General features: G+C 46.4%; 1 protein-coding gene across 1 annotated transcript; it reads right to left on the reverse strand.

Moving 5' to 3' along the window:
- Positions 1-5,480: 5,480 nt before the first annotated feature.
- Positions 5,481-18,012, reverse strand: LOC147270235 (uncharacterized). The gene is made up of 11 exons (XM_086217279.1): positions 17,817-18,012; positions 16,454-16,906; positions 16,242-16,345; positions 15,884-16,156; positions 15,680-15,773; positions 15,505-15,572; positions 15,176-15,391; positions 14,932-15,066; positions 14,781-14,849; positions 14,607-14,672; positions 5,481-14,495 (listed from the first exon to the last, which is right to left on the reverse strand). The coding sequence occupies exons 2-11, from the start codon at positions 16,554-16,556 to the stop codon at positions 6,507-6,509; spliced, it is 9,117 nt and encodes a 3,038-aa protein (XP_086073405.1). The 5' UTR covers positions 16,557-16,906; positions 17,817-18,012; the 3' UTR covers positions 5,481-6,506.
- Positions 18,013-18,778: the final 766 nt, after the last annotated feature.

Below are 18,778 nucleotides of genomic sequence, written 5' to 3' on the forward strand. Positions count from 1 at the left end.
CCAACGGTGTTGGTCCCATGTCTGTGGGAGTTTTGTGTGAGGAGTTATAGCGCGCGAAATTAAAAAAAATTATCTTTTTTTTGTGTGGCTCCCTAGGTGGCGCTAGAGACTTTTGTGGCGTTTTTGTTTTTGATTAGTGAATGTTGAGACATACCGAACGATTGTGCCGAAATTCAGCGAATTTCATGCATGTTCAGGGGGTCAAATTAGATTATGCGCGTTATGCGCATTATGCGCATATAGCGCGCACTCATTGAGAGCAAGAACAGTATAATACCAGGTTTTGAATGGGTGTGTATGTGAAAACTGGCTCCGGGCCGTCTGGCCCAGTTGCCTCATGGGTGTTGGGGGGGCCTGGGACACTGTTTAGTGTGGGTTTTTAGTGTTTTTAGTGCTGCTAATGTGTTGCTCTGCCGAGCAAACATAATAGGGTCTTCGCCAGAAGTACCTTCTGGCTCAGGCCCTAATTAAAGCTGCAAGCAGCGTTGTTAGGGCCTGAGCCCCCACGCGGCCTACGGCCGCGTCCTTGACACCGGCCCCAATCCAACGGTGTAATCGGCAAATCCCTAGGCCTTGTAGTTTAGGAGATACGAGCCTCAGTGCGCTGCACAGTGTGAGTGCAGAGCTGAGAGCCGGCCCTTTAAGAGCCCCTCCCTTCTCTGCTCGCTCTCTGCCATCTCTGTCAGAGTGGAGAGCAGAGGAGGATTTGGCAGTTTTACTGACAAACACAGTCATAACTCTGCATATGTTGGTCAAAAGTGTAATGTAAAGACATCAGTTCGTAGAGTTTTTTCTCAGGAATTCAATGGTGTGTTTTCTGAAGGTGTGAGTGTTTTAATTTAGAAGCGACAAGTGTTTGTTTGAGAGTATGTACATGAGGGCAGAGAAGTGCCAATTGTGGTTTCCATGACTACAGTAAACAAATCTCTGCCATCTCTGTCAGAGCTGAGAGCAGAGCTGAGAGCAGAGCTGCCAGCTGGCCCATTAAGAACCCCTCCCCCGCTGCACTTTCTTTGATCTGTGCTAGAGTGGAGAGAGTGGAGGATTAAGAGAAATGTAGTGTGTAAAAGCTGAATAACTCGGCCTACGTTGGTGGAAAGTAACACAAAATACCATATTTTTGTAGGGATTTTTGTCAGGAATACAGTGATATGTTTTTAAAAGCTGTGCGATGTATGGTATAGACGTGAGAAGCATTTGTTCGAGAGTATGTACCATGAGAGGACACGGCCTCCCCATTGACTTCCATTGTAAGCGTGAAACGTGTCTCCCCCACTTTGAGGGCTTATAAAATCCAAACCGAGCGCGTAGTATATTAGCCTTTAAAGATTTTTGAAGAGCACAGTTGGGAGAGTAATGTGTGAAAGTTTGGAAGCCCTGGCATTTACGGTTTAGGAGGAGATAGATTTTGTTCGGGGAGTAAAAAAAGTCCTGATTTTGACAGTTTTGTCCAATTTGTGGACATTCTGTTGGAGATAGGTGAGGGGTCAGAGTGTAAGAATTGTTCGTCTTGATGAGACGAGTCCAACGGTGTTGGTCCCATGTCTGTGGGAGTTTTGTGTGAGGAGTTATAGCGCGCGAAATTAAAAAAAATTATCTTTTTTTTGTGTGGCTCCCTAGGTGGCGCTAGAGACTTTTGTGGCGTTTTTGTTTTTGATTAGTGAATGTTGAGACATACCGAACGATTGTGCCGAAATTCAGCGAATTTCATGCATGTTCAGGGGGTCAAATTAGATTATGCGCGTTATGCGCATTATGCGCATATAGCGCGCACTCATTGAGAGCAAGAACAGTATAATACCAGGTTTTGAATGGGTGTGTATGTGAAAACTGGCTCCGGGCCGTCTGGCCCAGTTGCCTCATGGGTGTTGGGGGGGCCTGGGACACTGTTTAGTGTGGGTTTTTAGTGTTTTTAGTGCTGCTAATGTGTTGCTCTGCCGAGCAAACATAATAGGGTCTTCGCCAGAAGTACCTTCTGGCTCAGGCCCTAATTAAAGCTGCAAGCAGCGTTGTTAGGGCCTGAGCCCCCGCCTAACCGCGGCCGGATCGCCGGCCCCAATCCAACGGTGTAATCGGCAAATCCCTAGGCCTTGTAGTTTAGGAGATACGAGCCTCAGTTCGCTGCACAGTGCGAGTGCAGAGCTGAGAGCCGGCCCTTTAAGAGCCCCTCCCTTCTCTGCTCGCTCTCTGCCATCTGTGTCAGAGCTGAGAGCAGAGGAGGATTTGGCAGTTTTACTGACAAACACAGTCATAACTCTGCATATGTTGGTCAAAAGTGGAATGTAAAGACATCAGTGCGTAGAGTTTTTTCTCAGGAATTCAATGGTGTGTTTTCTGAAGGTGTGAGTGTTTTAGTTTAGAAGCTACAAGTGTTTGTTTGAGAGTATGTACATGAGGGCAGAGAAGCTCCAATTGTGGTTTCCATGACTACAGTAAACAAATCTCTGCCATCTGTGCCTGAGTTGAGAGCAGCTGAAAAGTGTACATTTTTAGTGTGTGAAAAGCAAATAAGTCTGCATATGTTGCTTGGAAGTGGAATGTAATTCCATATTTTTGTAGAGATTTTTCTGAGGAATCCAGTGGTGTGTTTTGTGAAGCTGTGAGAGTTTCAGTGTAGACGTGACAAGCGTTTGTTCAAGAGTATGTACAATGAGAGGACACGGCCACCCCATTGACTTCCATTGTAAGCGTGAAATGTGTCTCCCCGACTTTGACGGCTTATAAAATCCAAACCGAGCGCGTAGTATATTATTCTTACTGAACTTTTAATCAACACAGTTGGAAGAGTAATGTGTGAAAGTTTGGAAGCGGTGCCATTTACGGTTTAGGAGGAGATAGATTTTGTTCGGGAGTAAAAAAAGTCTAAATTTTGACAGTTTTGTCCAATTTGTGGACATTGTGTTGTAGATAGGTGAGAGGTCAGAGTGTATGAATTGTTCGTCTTGATGAGACGAGTGCAACGGTGTTGGTCCCATGTCTGTGAGACATTCGTGTTAGCAGTTATAGGGCTCCCAATTTTTTGCGAGTTTTTTGGCTCCCTAGGTGGCGCTATGGAGTTTTTGCGAATTTTTTTTTTTAAATATAAAATTTTTCGCCGGACCGGACGTGTGTGCCAAAATTCAGCGAATTTGATGCATGTTCAGGGGGTCAAATTAAGGTTTAAAGTGCAGCGGAAGAAAGAAAGAAAAAAAAGAATAATAAAACGCAGCAATTTCAGATATAATTTTTGCCACCATAGGTTTCAATGGGGGACCTCACCCCCCGTCCCCCCCCGGACCCTCCTGTGATGTTTTTAGAGGCCTGTGATGCTCCTAAGTGTGTGTTTTTACTGCTTTTAGCGCTGACTTCGTGTCTCTCTGACTTCGAAACATAATAGGGTCTTCGCCCAGAAGTACCTTCTGGCTCAGGCCCTAATAATTAAAGCTGCAAGCAGCGTTGTTAGGGCCTGAGCCCCCGCGTGGCCTACGGCCGCGTCCTTGACACTGGCCCCAATCCAACGGTGTAATCGGCAAATCCCTAGGCCTTGTAGTTTAGGAGATACGAGCCTCAGTGCGCTGCACAGTGTGAGAGCAGAGCTGAGAGCCGGCCCTTTAAGAACCCCTCCCTTCTCTGCTCGCTCTCTGCCATCTGTGTCAGAGCTGAGAGCAGAGCTGAGAGCAGAGCTGCTAGCTGGCCCTTTAAGAACCCCTCCCCCGCTGCACTGTGTCTGATCTGTGCTGGAGTGGAGAGAGTGGAGGATTCAGAGAAATGTAGTGTGTAAAAGCTGAATAAGTCGGCATACGTTGGTCAAAAGTCACACAAAATACCATATTTTTGTAGGGATTTTTGTCAGGAATACAGTGGTGTGTTTTTAAAAGCTGTGGAATGTATGGTGTAGATGTGAGAAGCATTTGTTTGAGAGTATGTACCCTGAGAGGACACGCTCTCCCCATAGACTACCATTGTAAGGCGAAAAGTGTCTCCCCCACTTTGACGGCTCATAAAATCCAAACCGAGCGTGTAGTATATTAACCTTGAACAACTTTTAATCAGCACAGTTGGGAGAGTAATGTGTGAAAGTTTGGAAGCCCTGGCATTTACGGTTTAGGAGGAGATAGATTTTGTTCGGGGCGCAAAATTGTCCAAAATTAGACATTCGTGTCCAAATTGTGGACATCCTGTTACAGTTAGGTCAGGGGTGTGAGTGTATGATTTATCCGTCTTGATGAGACGAGTTCAATGGTGTTTGTCCCATGTCTGTAGGACATTCCTACAGTCTGTGGCGTGGTTTTTTGTGTATGTAGGTGGCGCTATTGAGTAGAGCGCCTCTTTTTTTTTTAATTATCGAATTTTTTGCCGCACCCGATGTGCTTACCAAATTTGGTGAGTTTTCATGCATGTTTAGGGGGTCAAATTTACTTTTGAAGTGGCGAATGTGACTTCGAAACATAATAGGGTCTTCGCCAGGGACTGGCTCAGGCCCTAATTAAAGCTGCAAGCAGCGTTGTTAGGGCCTGAGCCCCCGCCTAACCGCGGCCGGATCGCCGGCCCCAATCCAACGGTGTAATCGGCAAATCCCTAGGCCTTGTAGTTTAGGAGATACGAGCCTCAGCGCGCTGCACAGCGTGACTGCAGAGCTGAGAGCCGGCCCTTTAAGAGCCCCTCCCTTCTCTGCTCGCTCTCTGCCATCTGTGTCAGAGTGGAGAGCAGAGGAGGATTTGGCAGTTTTACTGGGAAAACCAGTCATAACTCTGCATATGTGGGTCAAAAGTGCAATGTAAAGACATCAGTGCGTAGAGTTTTTTGTCAGGAATTCAATGGTGTGTTTTTTAAAGATGTGGGTCTTTTAATGTACAAGCTAGAAGTGTTTGTTTGAGAATATATACCATGAGAGCAGAGATGCTCCCTTTCTGTTTCCATGACAACAGTAAACAAATCTCTGCCATCTGTATTAGACTGAAGGGCAGAGGAGGACTTTGCCAGTTTTACTGTTAAAAACAGTCATTAACTCTCCATATGTTGGCCAATAGTAATATTTCAGGCCATCTTTTTCAGTTGTGACTCCAAGTGCTGAGCTGACAGCATTGATCCGTCTGCCTGTCATCTTCTGTCCTACTTTTGTCTAAGTTTGATGTGCTTCTCCTAGTGAAGGTGTTGAATGACATCATCAATCCCAGGGTGATGGAGAAGTGCTCCTCCATCCATGTTGGTATCAAAGTGGTGAGAGTTGAAGTTGAGGAGGTAGAAGCTCCAGTTGGACCCAAAGTGTGACTGCAGATGTGACAGCTTCATATTGACCCTTGTGTTCATCATTGTCTGTGCTACCTGTTGGCTGTCACTTTACTGTGGTTCTTCCAGTTAAGTTGCTGAATATCATCAAGCATGAATGTGGCAAAATACAGCATTGAAAACAGGACATTTGACTGTGGATTAGAAAGTTCAACATTCATTGTCCATGTACACTGTTATTGTGACAATAAAAGACAGACATCAGCTGTGGTGAACATGGGAATTTATTAACTGATTAATTTGAACAAAAGGTCAATTAGAGACAGTCACTGCATGTGTAACAAAGTGTAAATTATAAATCTGAAGTCAAATAAAAATGCTTTTAGAACATACAGTGAACATAATTAATGAAAGTAATTCAGAACTTAAATGAAATTTCTCCCCGTTGGGGTTCAATGAACAAACTATTTACAAGTTTAGTGAAAGAAACCCAACATTCCCACATGAGCAAGCACTTGGCGACGGTGGTGAGGAAAAACTCCCTTTTACAGGAAGAAACCTCAGGCAGAACCAGGCTCAAAGTGGGCGGCCACCTGCCTGGACCGGTTGGGGTTGAGAGGGAGAGGGAGAGAGACGGGGCTGGGGTGGAGAGGGGAGATAGACTTGGGGGTGAGGGGCGGGGGCAGTGGGAGAAGAGGAGAGAGATACAGAGAGAGAGAGAGAGAGACAAAGAGGGAGGGGGCTGAGAGGAGAGACAACAGGCAAAAATATACATGCATGATACATTTATAAAACATTCATAAGAGACCAACAGCAATAATGTGACAGACAGTGACTCACAACAACTATAAATGACCAACAACAACTATAAATATCAACTACAACTATAAATAACAAACAACAACAACGTGCTGTGACCCATGATTGTCACGCAGCACCAGTGGAACCATGATTCGTGGAGCTAAACTACCAACTCATAGTCACTACAAAACTGCAGTAAGTGCAGTGCGTGACAGTGGAATAAGTTAATAATAAATACATGAATAAATACCTTAAAAACCGTGCATGTCAAGACATGCACAGAATAAATAGCCAAAGTTAAAAAGGTAAAAAGTTAAAAGATTAAAAAGGGCACAGAGAGGTGGAGTGGGACTTTCTATTCTAACAAATGCCAACAGTCATGCCAGGCTTCCTATCAACAACAGGTCCGAGTCAACTTGTCCTACCAGCACACACAGAGCCAACTGAGCTGACATGAGGCTAGTATTTGACCTGGGACAGCCATGTAGCTTTGACACTCAGTCATCCTGGTGGTCAGAATCGCCCTGGAAATCCTCAAAGTCATCCAAGCTAAACAAACTGGCGAGGTCATCTAACTCCCCCTGATCATCTGAAACAGAAAACCTACACAGGATCCCTTCGTGATCGCTGAAGTAGGCTGGCCAGACTGCACATTCCACGTCGTACTGTGACGTTTTAACGTAAACGTGGTCAATTAGCGTCCCCTTTTCTGTGGTCTCTTGTGTCACGTGTTGGGTGAACCCTTTTTCTTCCATAAATTTACAAATTGATGACCCTTTCAAAATGTTCTCATTAAAGTCTCCCATGACTACAACAGTGTTACTTGTCGGAGTTAACCAGTCAAGCAACCTCCCCACATTGCCTTTGAACAGCAAATTTGGATACGCTGGTGGACGGTAAATGACGGCCAGGGAAATGCTCAATTTTTTGTGCAGGCACACCAAGCACTCCAGATTGAAATCGGGTACCTGCAGAATGTCGACGTCCGAATGGGCTAAACTATACAGGCCGACGCCACCGCGTTCTAACTGCTGGAATTTGGAGAATGTGGGGTCAGCGGCGCTGTAACACAGAGACCGAGGACGACTGTGGAAATCGTAGCCAGAAATTTGCACACAGTCCAATGAGGACTGTGCAGTGAGCCATGTTTCTGTGACAGCAATGCAGTTAAGCTGCAAATGCTGCGTGCAGGACACCAAGTCTAGCAGGTGGCGACTTAAACTTTGTACGTTCATCAAATACACCGCGAACTGTGTATTTGATGAAGGCTGCTCAATCAAAAATGGAGGCATGCTAGCTATGGCCTCCTTAATGGTGTCCTTGCAGTAAATGGCTTTCTCTTCAAAGTCCTTGATGATCAGTCCCGACAAGGCCCTAACACGACTGAGAGCTACATACGCCTGCCCAGGTGCAAATACCTTCTTTAAAGACACAACAGCCTGGTCTACAGTCAACCCCTGTACTTTGTGGACTGTACAAGCCCACGCTAGCCTGAGGGGAAACTGCACCCGCACACAACCGCGCTTCCTGGTCTTCTCCCTGTCTGGTTCAATAGCAGTAGAATGCCTGTATTCTACTGCTGCGTGTGGACGCTCTGTCCTCCTCTGTCTGCCAATGTTGTCGTCATCGAACTTGACGTAAATTCTCAGAGGAAATGTGGGGTCGGGGCCAAATTCAATGTAGCTGACAGTGCCACACGCGCCATTGACCAGACCGTCCTGGACGTCGACGTTACGACAGAGCATGACTCTGGCGTTTTTGGCCAAACACAATTTAGATTCCAAACACGTGCCCTGCCCCTTGCTAATGATTCCAGGTTCCAATTTGCCGGTTTTGCGGTTCGGCGTAAAATCTTTAGCGTCAATTTCAACATAATCTGGGCACGTGCGGAACAACTGGTTCAAATTGAAGTCTTCCACTTGCACATTTGTGGTGAAAATATGCAAGGCCGAGCTATCTTCCCCTGTCTCTCGCGATTTCAAAATTTGGACGTCGCCGTCTAACATGGGGGTTTTCTTGGAACGCACCCGAAGCCTGTTCAACATCTCAGCAAAGGAGCTGTCCTTCTGTCTGACGACAGTAGTCAGCTCCACCACGCTAAAGTGGCACCACAGGTCCACACCAACCTGACCAGCGTACAGCGGCTTCCCTTTAACGGGAGGCAACTGGTAGAAGTCACCGACGGCTATGACGCTAACATTACCAAATGGGGAAAAGTCACCGGTCTGTTTTAGCTGCCTCAACCTGCCGTGAACGTATGCCAACAGATTGTGATCAACCATGCTAATCTCATCAATGATGACAATTTGGAGGTCTCTAAATGTGGCCCTTAGAGAGTTCAGTTTGTCTTCTCCCAAGGGTGTGTAGGGCAAGCTGGAGTGTGTGCCAATACTCAGCGAGTGATGAATTGTTGCTGCATTTAAAGTGTATGCAGCTATGCCCGTGGAGGCCATTAACAGAACCGAAATGCTATCTGGTTGATGACAAAGTGTTGCCAGCAGTCTCCCGGCCTCGTACTGAATGGCCCTAATTAAGTGACTTTTCCCCGTCCCTGCACCGCCTGTCAAAAACACATGCAGAGGCTCTGGGTTCTTACCCATGGCCTTCTGCAGACACCACTGTCTAACTTTGTTGAAGACAGCCATTTGCGTCTCGTTCAGAGACCTAACTAAGGCCAAGCCGTCACTTCTGGGCAAAATGCTCCTGTTCCTCTCCAAAAACACATCTGTTTTTGGTTTGGCAGCCGCCAAATCGGGAACATTTTGTAAGGCGTCGGCCAAATGCTCATCAGCATTTTCGCCTTGCCTTTGCTCTTTCATCTCCTCTAAACACTCGAGGCGTTCCGCTTCCAGCTCAGGACAGAGCTCCCCCCAAACATCCTCATCCACCTGACCTTGCTGAGCAATCTCCTCAGCGTGATCCAACTCAGGACAATCGACCTCAAACCTGGCCCTGTTCTCATCGACGACGCTTTGCACCGACTTCATCGAACCGTCCCTGAACCTAACCTCTCCATCCTTATAGAACTGACTGAACAGATGAAACCCCTCAGGTTTCAGATCTGCGTCAATTCTGTAATGGAGATACATCTGAAGCAGACTCTGATAGTGTGCTTCCTCCTGTTTTTCTAAATCAAACCGCATGTAGCGCACAACAGCGAACTGAGACCGCGTTCTCCTCGAGATGAAGCCAAGTCCATTCTTCAGTTGAATCATGTTCTTGGACTTTTCATTCTTGCTGAGAAGACGATACTCAGACGCAAACGTAGCCATACACATGTCCTCGAACACCTGGTCATCTGGCCTGCTCCTATATCTATCCACTATATTTGGCATCCACATATCCTCTGACCTCATGTCACCACAAGCGGCTTTCTGCCTCAACACACTGAGGGGTAAACTCATCCTAACTACATTTGCCCCCGTCGGCACAAAAACGACCTTCCTGGAACACTCCCTCAGATGCATGTTCGTTAGCCTGTACACCGACTCCTGGGCACAAACGTCCCTATTGTGCAAATACACACTTCCTAATTTTTTCAAAGCCTCTCTAGCAGAGAGATTTGATTGTTTGGATGCTTCTTTTTGTGCGTTGGCCAATAAAAGCCCAATTTCTCTCTCGGCTTTGGTTATATACGAAATGATATAAATGATTACTGCATAGGCATCGGTGACAAAGCTAATGTCCATGTTAGCATTCCAGCACTGCAACAACTTCTTACTATACTGGTTCACCCAGACATCCTTTACCCCTCTTTTATAGACTACCCTAGTCTTTGTGTGCAGGCGCTTATAAGCCAGCTCAAAAATGTCCTGATTAATGCCCAGAGTCTGGAACAAGTGTTCTACGCTAGCGTAGGCCACTTCTCCTGCGTCCGCTTTTTTAACAGCCTTCTTCACGGCTTTCAAAATGGCGTGTGCCGTCTCCTTATTAATGGGATTCGTGTCTTGAAAACAATTACAGACCGGCACGCTTGTTGACTGAGGATTCTCTCTGGCCTTCGGATCACAGGTACAGGTTTTAATTTCCGTTTTACAAACAAAAGTCCGGGCCGAAACAACTTTTGGGAAATGGAAGCGACACGTTCCGTGTTTCAAGCAGGATTTGGTGTGTCGCCTGGAGTGGGCTTGAACCGATGCCACGATAGCCGATAACGTGTCATCGTCAGGGTTTAAGTCGCAGGTGACATATTGGTCAATAAATGCCACCACCTCCTCATCTGTGTTCTTATCAATTTGGGGAGCCCCCTCAATCCAAAACAGACAGTGGACATGAGGGGAGCCGCGCTGCTGAAATTCTACCCTATAAAAGTAATCTGTGATTTTGCCAATCGGTTGTGAAGGAGACTTGAGAACCTCATTCAAGAAGCAATGCCACCTGTAGTCAAACATCCTCGCGGCTGTCACGGGGTTCCTCCGCAACAGCTCGCACCTGTCTGCCCACTCCAAATCCTCTACCGTCTGCGTTCTGCCCTCCTGCTTCAGGATACTGGTCAGGAGATTCTGCCAGCGCAGATCAGCAGACGAAAACGAACAGAACCACGTCGGAATCCCCAACTGACGGACGCATGCTAACAGGTCCTTTTGAACCGACTGCCAAAAGGCAGGCGTTCCTCGAATGGGCTTCAGAAATCTGAAGCCCTCGTCGACCTGCAACATCTGCTTCAAAGTGTCCTCGTTCATCAGCATCGCTGCGCTAACCTTCTGGGACTTGTGACCTGCCCTACCCTTACGCCCTGCCACGGAAACTTTAGAGGACACTTGCTCAGTCTCAGACATGTACTGACTGAAAAAAATGTACTCAACGTTGCCGGAATAGCGGCCATCCGCATGCATAATCCGGTTGTTGAAGTACCGCGTCAAAGTCAACGCTTGCGAGCGCCCGTCGTGAAATGTTTTCCTACCCAGAGGAAACAAGACGGGGAAACACTTGGCCTCGTTCGTGTGGTCAGAAAGCAGCCTAACTGGACTATTCCCTTCCGCAGGCGCCACGTTGATGATGTCCTCGAAATACTGGTCTAATGCTTCCTGACCAATATCAACAGGCATAAGGCAAGTGTCCTGAAACATGCAGTGCTGCTGTCTGTCATGCAACAGTTCATCTTGTATTATTTCTGTTGAATCATCTATCACGTCGTCTTGACCACCTGACGGAGCTGTCACCGCACCCTCTGAAACGACCTGCTTCTGCTCACAAGACTCTGCCCCATCTACGACAGCTCCGTCCTCACCGTCAGACTGAACCTCCTCAGTCTCGCCATCGTCCTGGCGACAAAAGTCATTGACCCAATCCTCATTGAAGTCAATGTCCTTGTAGAAAGGATTATTCCTTTTTAAAAAGTGCAGCGCCTGTCTTACTCGTGTACTATCGACAAACTGATATCGATAATGGCCCTTGTAGGTCAACTTGCGTTTAAGCTTGACCTGCATCATGGACCCTTCCACGCTAGTCCTAGGCAACACATTGGTTGTCTGCACGACATTAGCCGGAACGCATGTTACCGGCCCATGTACTCCGTTCTGCCCCCCTTTGGGCAATGCCAACAATTTCATGAACGGAATATGCAGCGCAATCAAGTGTTGCTCCAAGCTATTTAAGCATCCCAGTTCCGGCGGAATGGGATCCGGTGTCAGGTTGTTGACCCAACACTCAGCTGGAATCTGCCCTTTGGAAATTTTACTGTGACACGTATGGCAGATCCAAAGTTCCCCTCTACAAGCTAGCAACCCACAAGGCACAACACAATCACTACCACACCTATGCAAATACGTGTCACTTATGCATCGGTTAGCAACTGCAACTCTAGCAGAATTTCCAGCATACATTTCATAGCTACAACCTAGCACCTGAGTTCTGAACAACAACCGATGACACACACAACAAATGAACTCAGGGCCGTCTCTAACTTTTTCCAGAAACCGTTCCATGACAAAGGTGAAATCTTGACACCTTACAGCTGTGCTCGTCTTACGTAATTTAACGTTAGCAATAACTTGGTGTTTAAATTTGGAGCTTTCATGATACTTCCTTTTTACAACTTCCTTCTTTCTGGCTCTGACTTGCATTCTATGTGTGATATTTGTTTGATATTGCAGTTTGTGTTTATTTCTATACTGGTCAATACTCCTGGCTCGAACTTGTTCTCTATGCTGAATATTATGCTTATATTTTTGGACACTCCTCGATTTAGTTGTGTCTCTATAGTGGGCATCATGTTTATATCTTGCCACACTTTGTAGTTTAACACTGTGTCTGTACCGTAGGTTTTGTCTATATTTCAGCATACTTTTAGCTTTAGTTCTTTCTTTAACTTTTTGCCTATGCTGGGGGTTTTGCTGATAAAGTGTTAAACTCCTTGCTTTACTCTTTGCCTTTACATTCTGCTTATGTTCCAATAGTGTGTGATATTTAATGTGACTAAATAATTTTTTCCTTTCCCTATACAGAACATTTTTAGAATATGTTGTTCTGTAAGTTGTGGTATTTAGCTTTGCCATCAACATGATCAATTTTTCCTGTGTGCTTTTTTTGACTGTCAAATATTTAGATCTGGGATAAGTAGTACTAACTTTCACCTGACTCTGGTCTTGCACAACCTTATCAGTGTCAAGTCCTTTGTCAGAAACTACAAATGGAAAGTTACATCCTATTGATTCAGTATCAACCACGTTCTGCATTGTAGTCCTCAAGGTATAAGTTGGCCTATCCACAACTTTACAATAACCATAACACGTCTGTTGTCCAGGCTTAGACACACAGACCACATTCTCAAAATGCCTGTCCAGGATGTTTTGTACATAAATGCACTCAGTGTAAAAAAGGTCACTGGCACTTCTATACTTAATCCAATGTCCATCCAGAAAAGTACAAACACCAACTCCTAAGAAATCTGCTGTGACCTGTATTTCCACCTCTGTGGCCCAAGTGTTCACATATTTCATCCTGGACTGCTGGAGGTACAGTGACACAGACGAATACTGTCTTCTCAAAAGAGAGACATATTTCTGAGCATTTCTCTCCAGCTCTTTACAAACAGCTGATCTAATCTTGCGATGGTGCTTCTGAGAGCCACTCACTGCCTGAGAGATGGCCCTGAAGAAGCAGTTCCCATCAGCAACAATCCTCTCATTCTTACATGGAGGACCGATCAATCCAACTTCTGTGGAGAGTGGAGGATTGATCTTGTCAAAGTCAACATGTAACTTTTGACATAAAGATTTACAAGTATCAACACCAAGAGGACAAAACAGCAGCGCACCGTTTGCGGCAACGCTAATAATTTCTATATCTGCACCAGGTGTATTGTCATCAAGTTTCTTTAATTTCTTCGACACATGGGTGTCAGGAGAAATTTTGTGTTTCATGCCATGGCTACAGTGTGATTCTTCCTGTGACGCAGTGCTGACGTCACAGGATGAAGTCTGGTCAACAATGTTACACATTGGCAGACTATCACCTACAGTAAGAACAGGATCAGACATGTGTACAGGGTCATCTTGTACCATTTGTCCAGTGACAGTAGGCTGTGTTGATTTACTGCACTCAATGGACCGACTGTCTTCAGACACACCAGATGGAACTGGATTCACATCCAGACACACAACAACACCACAGAGTTCAAAAAGCTTTTGGTTTGAACTGAGACTCTCAGCCAAACAGCAGATGTAGTGATGGAGGTCATCAAGACATGCAAAATGAAGAACCACACTCGTACCACGGCAATGTGACAAGCCACTATAATTACGTGAGTGACTGTCGACAACAACAAACTGTCCATCCTGATGGATGATAGAAGTGGTGTTGCCACACAGTGTCATAAGACATGTGCTGTACTGACTGAAGGTCCTGGCCAGTCCATCACGCAGACTGATGAAGACACCGAAGTCAACCAGCTCCCCTTCAGTCACACCAACTTCACCCAACAGTACATCCCCAAAATGAAAGCTGCATATCTGTCCATCAACTTCCAAGTGCTGAGGCAAGTCAGGAACAGATAGCAGATTTGAGGGATGTCGAAACGAGCCACTGTCACGCAAGAAGGTGTATAACTCATCACCTTCAATTAAGACCTGATCTACATCACACCTTTTCCATGAGAACACACTGCTTAAAGTGTGTTTGGCTAAGCTGACCAAAGCAATAGCCATACACTGCAGTCCTCCATACTTAAACTGCTCATGTCCCTGGTGAAATGAGCCCTTCACAGCCTTAAGTACCTTAATGCCTCTGCTATTAGGAGCCACCATTGCCACATCATTGCCATTGGAATCTTCATTAGCTGCTCTTACATCACGCAAAGAAAACATTGAAAAGTCAGACTTAGCTTTGCTGGGCGTGTGCATCGTCTGGGTTGGCTCCTTGACAGGCAACTCCGTCAGCAAGGCCGGGCAAGCTGCGGCAACCTCCCTCCTCGGACCCTCTGGCACCACGGCAGCAGTCAGTGGCACCGCAGACTCCTCCACGCACACCTTGGCTGTCGCCTCCACCTGATAGAAGATGAAAAGAGAATGTCAAATGTGAATGAAGTAGGAGAGGAAATGTTGGTTATTTGAATGAGTCAGAAGAAGGAAACTGTATGTAATTAAAGCAAGGCGAACCTGCTGCTCTGCTGGACGGGGCTTGGAGGCGGACCCGTTCAGACGGGCAGGTGGTGCTGCCAGCACCTAAAGAAAGAAAAGGAGAATAAGGACAAAAGGAGTGGATTTGTAAATTTAAGTCAAAATGCAGGTATTAGTTATATTGCAGTTATTGGAAGAAAAGATAACACCAACCTGTCGCTTTCCTCCTTTGGGCTTTGAGGCAACACGTTGTCGCTGGCGCTTCCCGTGCCGAGGGGAAGGCTGAATGAAAGAGAATTTTTGTTTACAACATTTGATATGCATGTTGGCTTGAAAAAGTACATGTAATGAGTGGTATAGTTACCTGGCCAGCTGGTGGAGCAGCAGTGCAGCCAGAGCCAGAAGAAGGTGAAACCTTCTCCATGGCATCCAGCATGTCACTGCTGAACCACACCGGGTTGGACGGGATGGGAGACTGTCGGGCCGGAGGTGTACCAGTCTTTCAAACAGAAAGCAAAGAGGGGAAGGAGGATATATATTAGATGTTGATCATGACCAAAAGCTTTAAGAAATGTGCATTTGGATAATGTAGTAGTGAAATACATTACCGCGCATGCCCGTCCAACGACGGTCCACTCCCGGGGGTCACGACGACGAGGCACAGGAACGTGTCCCGTCACGATCACCCTGGGAGACACCCTCACACGTGGCGATGTGCGGGGTGACACGGTGGGCTGTGGTGGAGGGGGGGCGAGCTGACGGACCGCGGCGTTCCACAGCAGGTCCACCACAACCGGCATGCCATCGGAGTCGCTGAGATGCACCTGAAAGACAGCAAAACAAAGTAGACTTTAATGGCGTAGGGTCACATAGCATGGAACAAGAGGGAAGGTAAAGCATGTGACATATGAAATTAACAACACTGTGCTGTACTTACACCGTCGTGGCACCACAGCTCCAACCGATGGACTGGGAGGTGCTCTGCCATAGACACGTATGGGATACCTGACAGGTGTGGAAATCATATGTATTATAGTGGTGAAATGTGTATTCATTAGAACAGTAAAGTGTTAAATGTATAGGAGAAGGAGATGTGAAAAAGTGTGACATACCCATGCGCGCTGTGACACGGCGATATTCCTGACGCAGCAAGTCCTGCAGGGCCGGATCGATGGTCAAGCGTGGAGGGAAATCCATCACAAAGACCTACAGGGGAGAAATCAAACAAATGCGATGTATGACTATAAATAATAAGGTATGTGTAAGTGTGGCTGTGTAGAAGGACAGAAAACAGTATATGACAAACAGAAGCTCACCTTCGGCCAGAGGCTGCTGACTGTGGTCAGGAGAGCACAGAAGTCCAACGCCGCCTCACCAACAGTCCTGCTGGCTGTGAGGTTGTTGCTGGGGGCACCCACACACACCAAGTCCGGGGTCCAGGGGAGGGCGGCATGCATGACCTCGGTCCTGAGGTCAGAGGCGGCTCCACCTGGAACAGAGAGGAAGCCGAAAGAGAGAGAACCCTGCGGCATACTCACAAAGCCGTCGACGATGGCGCGCAGGTGGGAGTCTCCCAGGACGAACACCATCTGTCACAAAAGCAATTTTTTAGAACACACACCAAGCATGAGTGCATAGATGGATGCAATGATATAGAATGAGAAAGATCAGTACCTTCTGGCCAGGGGTCTGAGCAGGAGTGACCAACTTCACGGAGTGGTTGGTGTAGAGTGAAGTTGGCCATCTCCGCACGCGATGGCGGTGTCCGGTACCGCGCCCTGTGAGGATGGAGATGTAGAAGAATGTGAGGCCACGGCTGACATGTTTTTTTGTGGCAAGTGTTTAAGTGCGAGCGGCAAGGTATTTAAAGAATAGGTAATACATACGAGCAACAAACTCGGGGATAGGTGGCCCAGGGATCCAAGGCTGCCTCTCCGCCATCCTCCGCTTGGTCGCCTGGGCACGCCGGTGGGCCTTCGCACGGGGCATCTATGAAAGAGAATGTATATTGATTGATTGTTCACAATGAAAGCATGAGACTATATTATGCCATTTGTACTCACAAACGGGAGAGATGTTCACTTCTTAAGTGAGGTAATTAAAAAGAAGTGCAACTTACCTTGGCAATAGGAGATGGGCAATGTGTAAAAGTAGTGTGTGTGTGTGTGTGTGTGTGTGTGTGTGAACGAATGTAGAGTTGTAAAAGTATGCAAAAGTTATGCGTTTGAGTAAATGAATTGAGTATGTAAGTATATGTTGAGTTTGCAGATGAGAGTAGTCTGGAAGAATAGCGGTTGATATACAAGATGTAGCAGACCAGCAAGTCACAAGCAGGTAATCTGTAAGGTAGACATGAAGGTGTAGTATTAAAGTATTGTTTTATATACACACATAGACATACAAAATATACAGATAAACACACCTATAAACATACATACATAACTATAAATTAATGAACGGGTGTAATAATTATTTGTAGTGATTGACAGTATGAAATGATATAACTATATGTAATATGCTTGAATGTTATACAATAGAGAGAAAATCATTAAACAACTGAAAATTATATAAAGTATGATATAAATTAAAAAATGGTTAAATGGGTACAGAAACATACGAAGTTAGTTTATGTTAGTCATGTGAAATGATGAAGTAAAAGGGAATAGGTAGCAGTTCGTGGCGGTGAGGCGAAATGGCATTGATTTGGTGCAGCAACGTGAAATGGCGGAGGTGAGCGGCGTAGTCGCGGTGAGGCGAAATGGCGGAGCTAGCGGCCTCGGCTCCAGACGCGAAATGGCGGAGCTAGCGGCCTCGGCTCCAGACGCGAAATGGCGGAGCTAGCGGCCTCGGCTCCAGACGCGAAATGGCGGAGCTAGCGGCCTCGGCTCCAGACGCGAAATGGCGGAGCTAGCGACCTCGTGGCGTTGAGGCGAATTGGCGGACTCGAAGAGGTAGCGGCTTTGTGGTGGTGAGTTTAAACGGCAGACGTCCGAAGCTAGCGAGTTCGTGGTGGTAAGGTAAGTCGGCAGAGGTGTGAAGGTAGCGGTGTAGAAGAGGCAAAATAGACCCGAGGACCGAGCAAGTTTGTCAAGGTGAGGCGGAATGGCTGAAGTGCTGATGTAGCGGCGTTTACGGAGTACATGGTAGTAGGGGAAATACGGTGTTGCGTAACAGAATGAAGCAAAAATGAGAATCTGAAACATGGCTGTAAGTAACAAGATATCATGCAACAGAGACGGCAGCACTCACCTCCGGTCGGACGAGCAGGAGAAAATGGCGACGCAGCAGTCAGCTTTTATGAGCTCGTATGAGGAGACGTCACGGAGTGCTCTGAGGCACAGCAACTGATTGGCAGAGAGGTGGCATGATGACACGTCATGAAGTGCATTGTAGCACAGCAACTGATTGGCAGAGAGCTGTCAGATCTGACCATAGAGGAGAGAGCTGAGACTTCAGAGAGCCTTGTTGCTAGGGTTTGAGAGCCCCTCCCTTCTCTGCTCTCTCTCTGCCGTCTGTGTCAGAGTGGAGAGCAGAGGAGGATTTGGCAGTTTTACTGTGAAAACGAGTCATAACTCAGCATATGTTGGTCAAAAATTGAATGTAAGACCATATTTGCGTAGAGTTTTTTCTCAGGAATTCAATGGTGTGCTTTACAAACGTGTGGGGGTTGTATTTTAGATTTTGAAAGTGTTTGTTTGAGAGTATGTACATAAGGGCAGATGTACTCCTCTTTTGGTTTCCATGACAACAGACAACAAATCTCTGCCGTCTGTGTCAGTGTGGAGAACAGAGCAGGATGTAGACATATTTAGTGTGTGAAAAGCATACAGCTGTGCACATATTGCGTAAAAGTGCAAACTAATAGCACAATGGTAGATGGATGTTTTTCCGAAGCTGTGTGATGTGTCTTCGTGGCTGGTGAAGTTTGTGATCAAGAGCATGTAGTTTATGGAGCGATAGCCTCTCCCTATCCTATCACAGGTGACAGCTGTCGCTGTGGCTGCACCTCCCCGGCTGTTCTCTGTTATCTGTGTGAGAGTGGAGAGGTGCAGAGTGGAGGTTTTCATGGCAACAGTAAACAAATCTCTGTCATCTGAGTGAAGAGCAGATGAGAAATGGACATTTTTAGTGTGGTAAAATCAAATAACAGTGCATGTGTTGCTTCAAAGTGCAATGTAATACCATATTTTTGTGAGTGAGAATTGTGCAGT

This window comes from Aulostomus chinensis, chromosome 1 (genome assembly GCF_037954235.1).
Source record: "Aulostomus chinensis isolate RoL2024-O1b breed Wild chromosome 1, RoL_Achi_v1.0, whole genome shotgun sequence".
Lineage (NCBI taxonomy): Eukaryota > Metazoa > Chordata > Actinopteri > Syngnathiformes > Aulostomidae > Aulostomus > Aulostomus chinensis.

Coding starts and splice junctions, on each gene's coding strand:
- LOC147270235 (XM_086217279.1), bottom strand. CDS start 16,556: ATGCCCCGTGCGAAGGCCCACCGGCGTGCCCAGGCGACCAAGCGGAGG. Junction 14,673..14,780: donor CCAAAGGAGGAAAGCGACAG/GTTGGTGTTATC, acceptor TTCTTTCTTTAG/GTGCTGGCAGCACCACCTGC. Junction 14,496..14,606: donor CCCGTCCAGCAGAGCAGCAG/GTTCGCCTTGCT, acceptor ATCTTCTATCAG/GTGGAGGCGACAGCCAAGGT.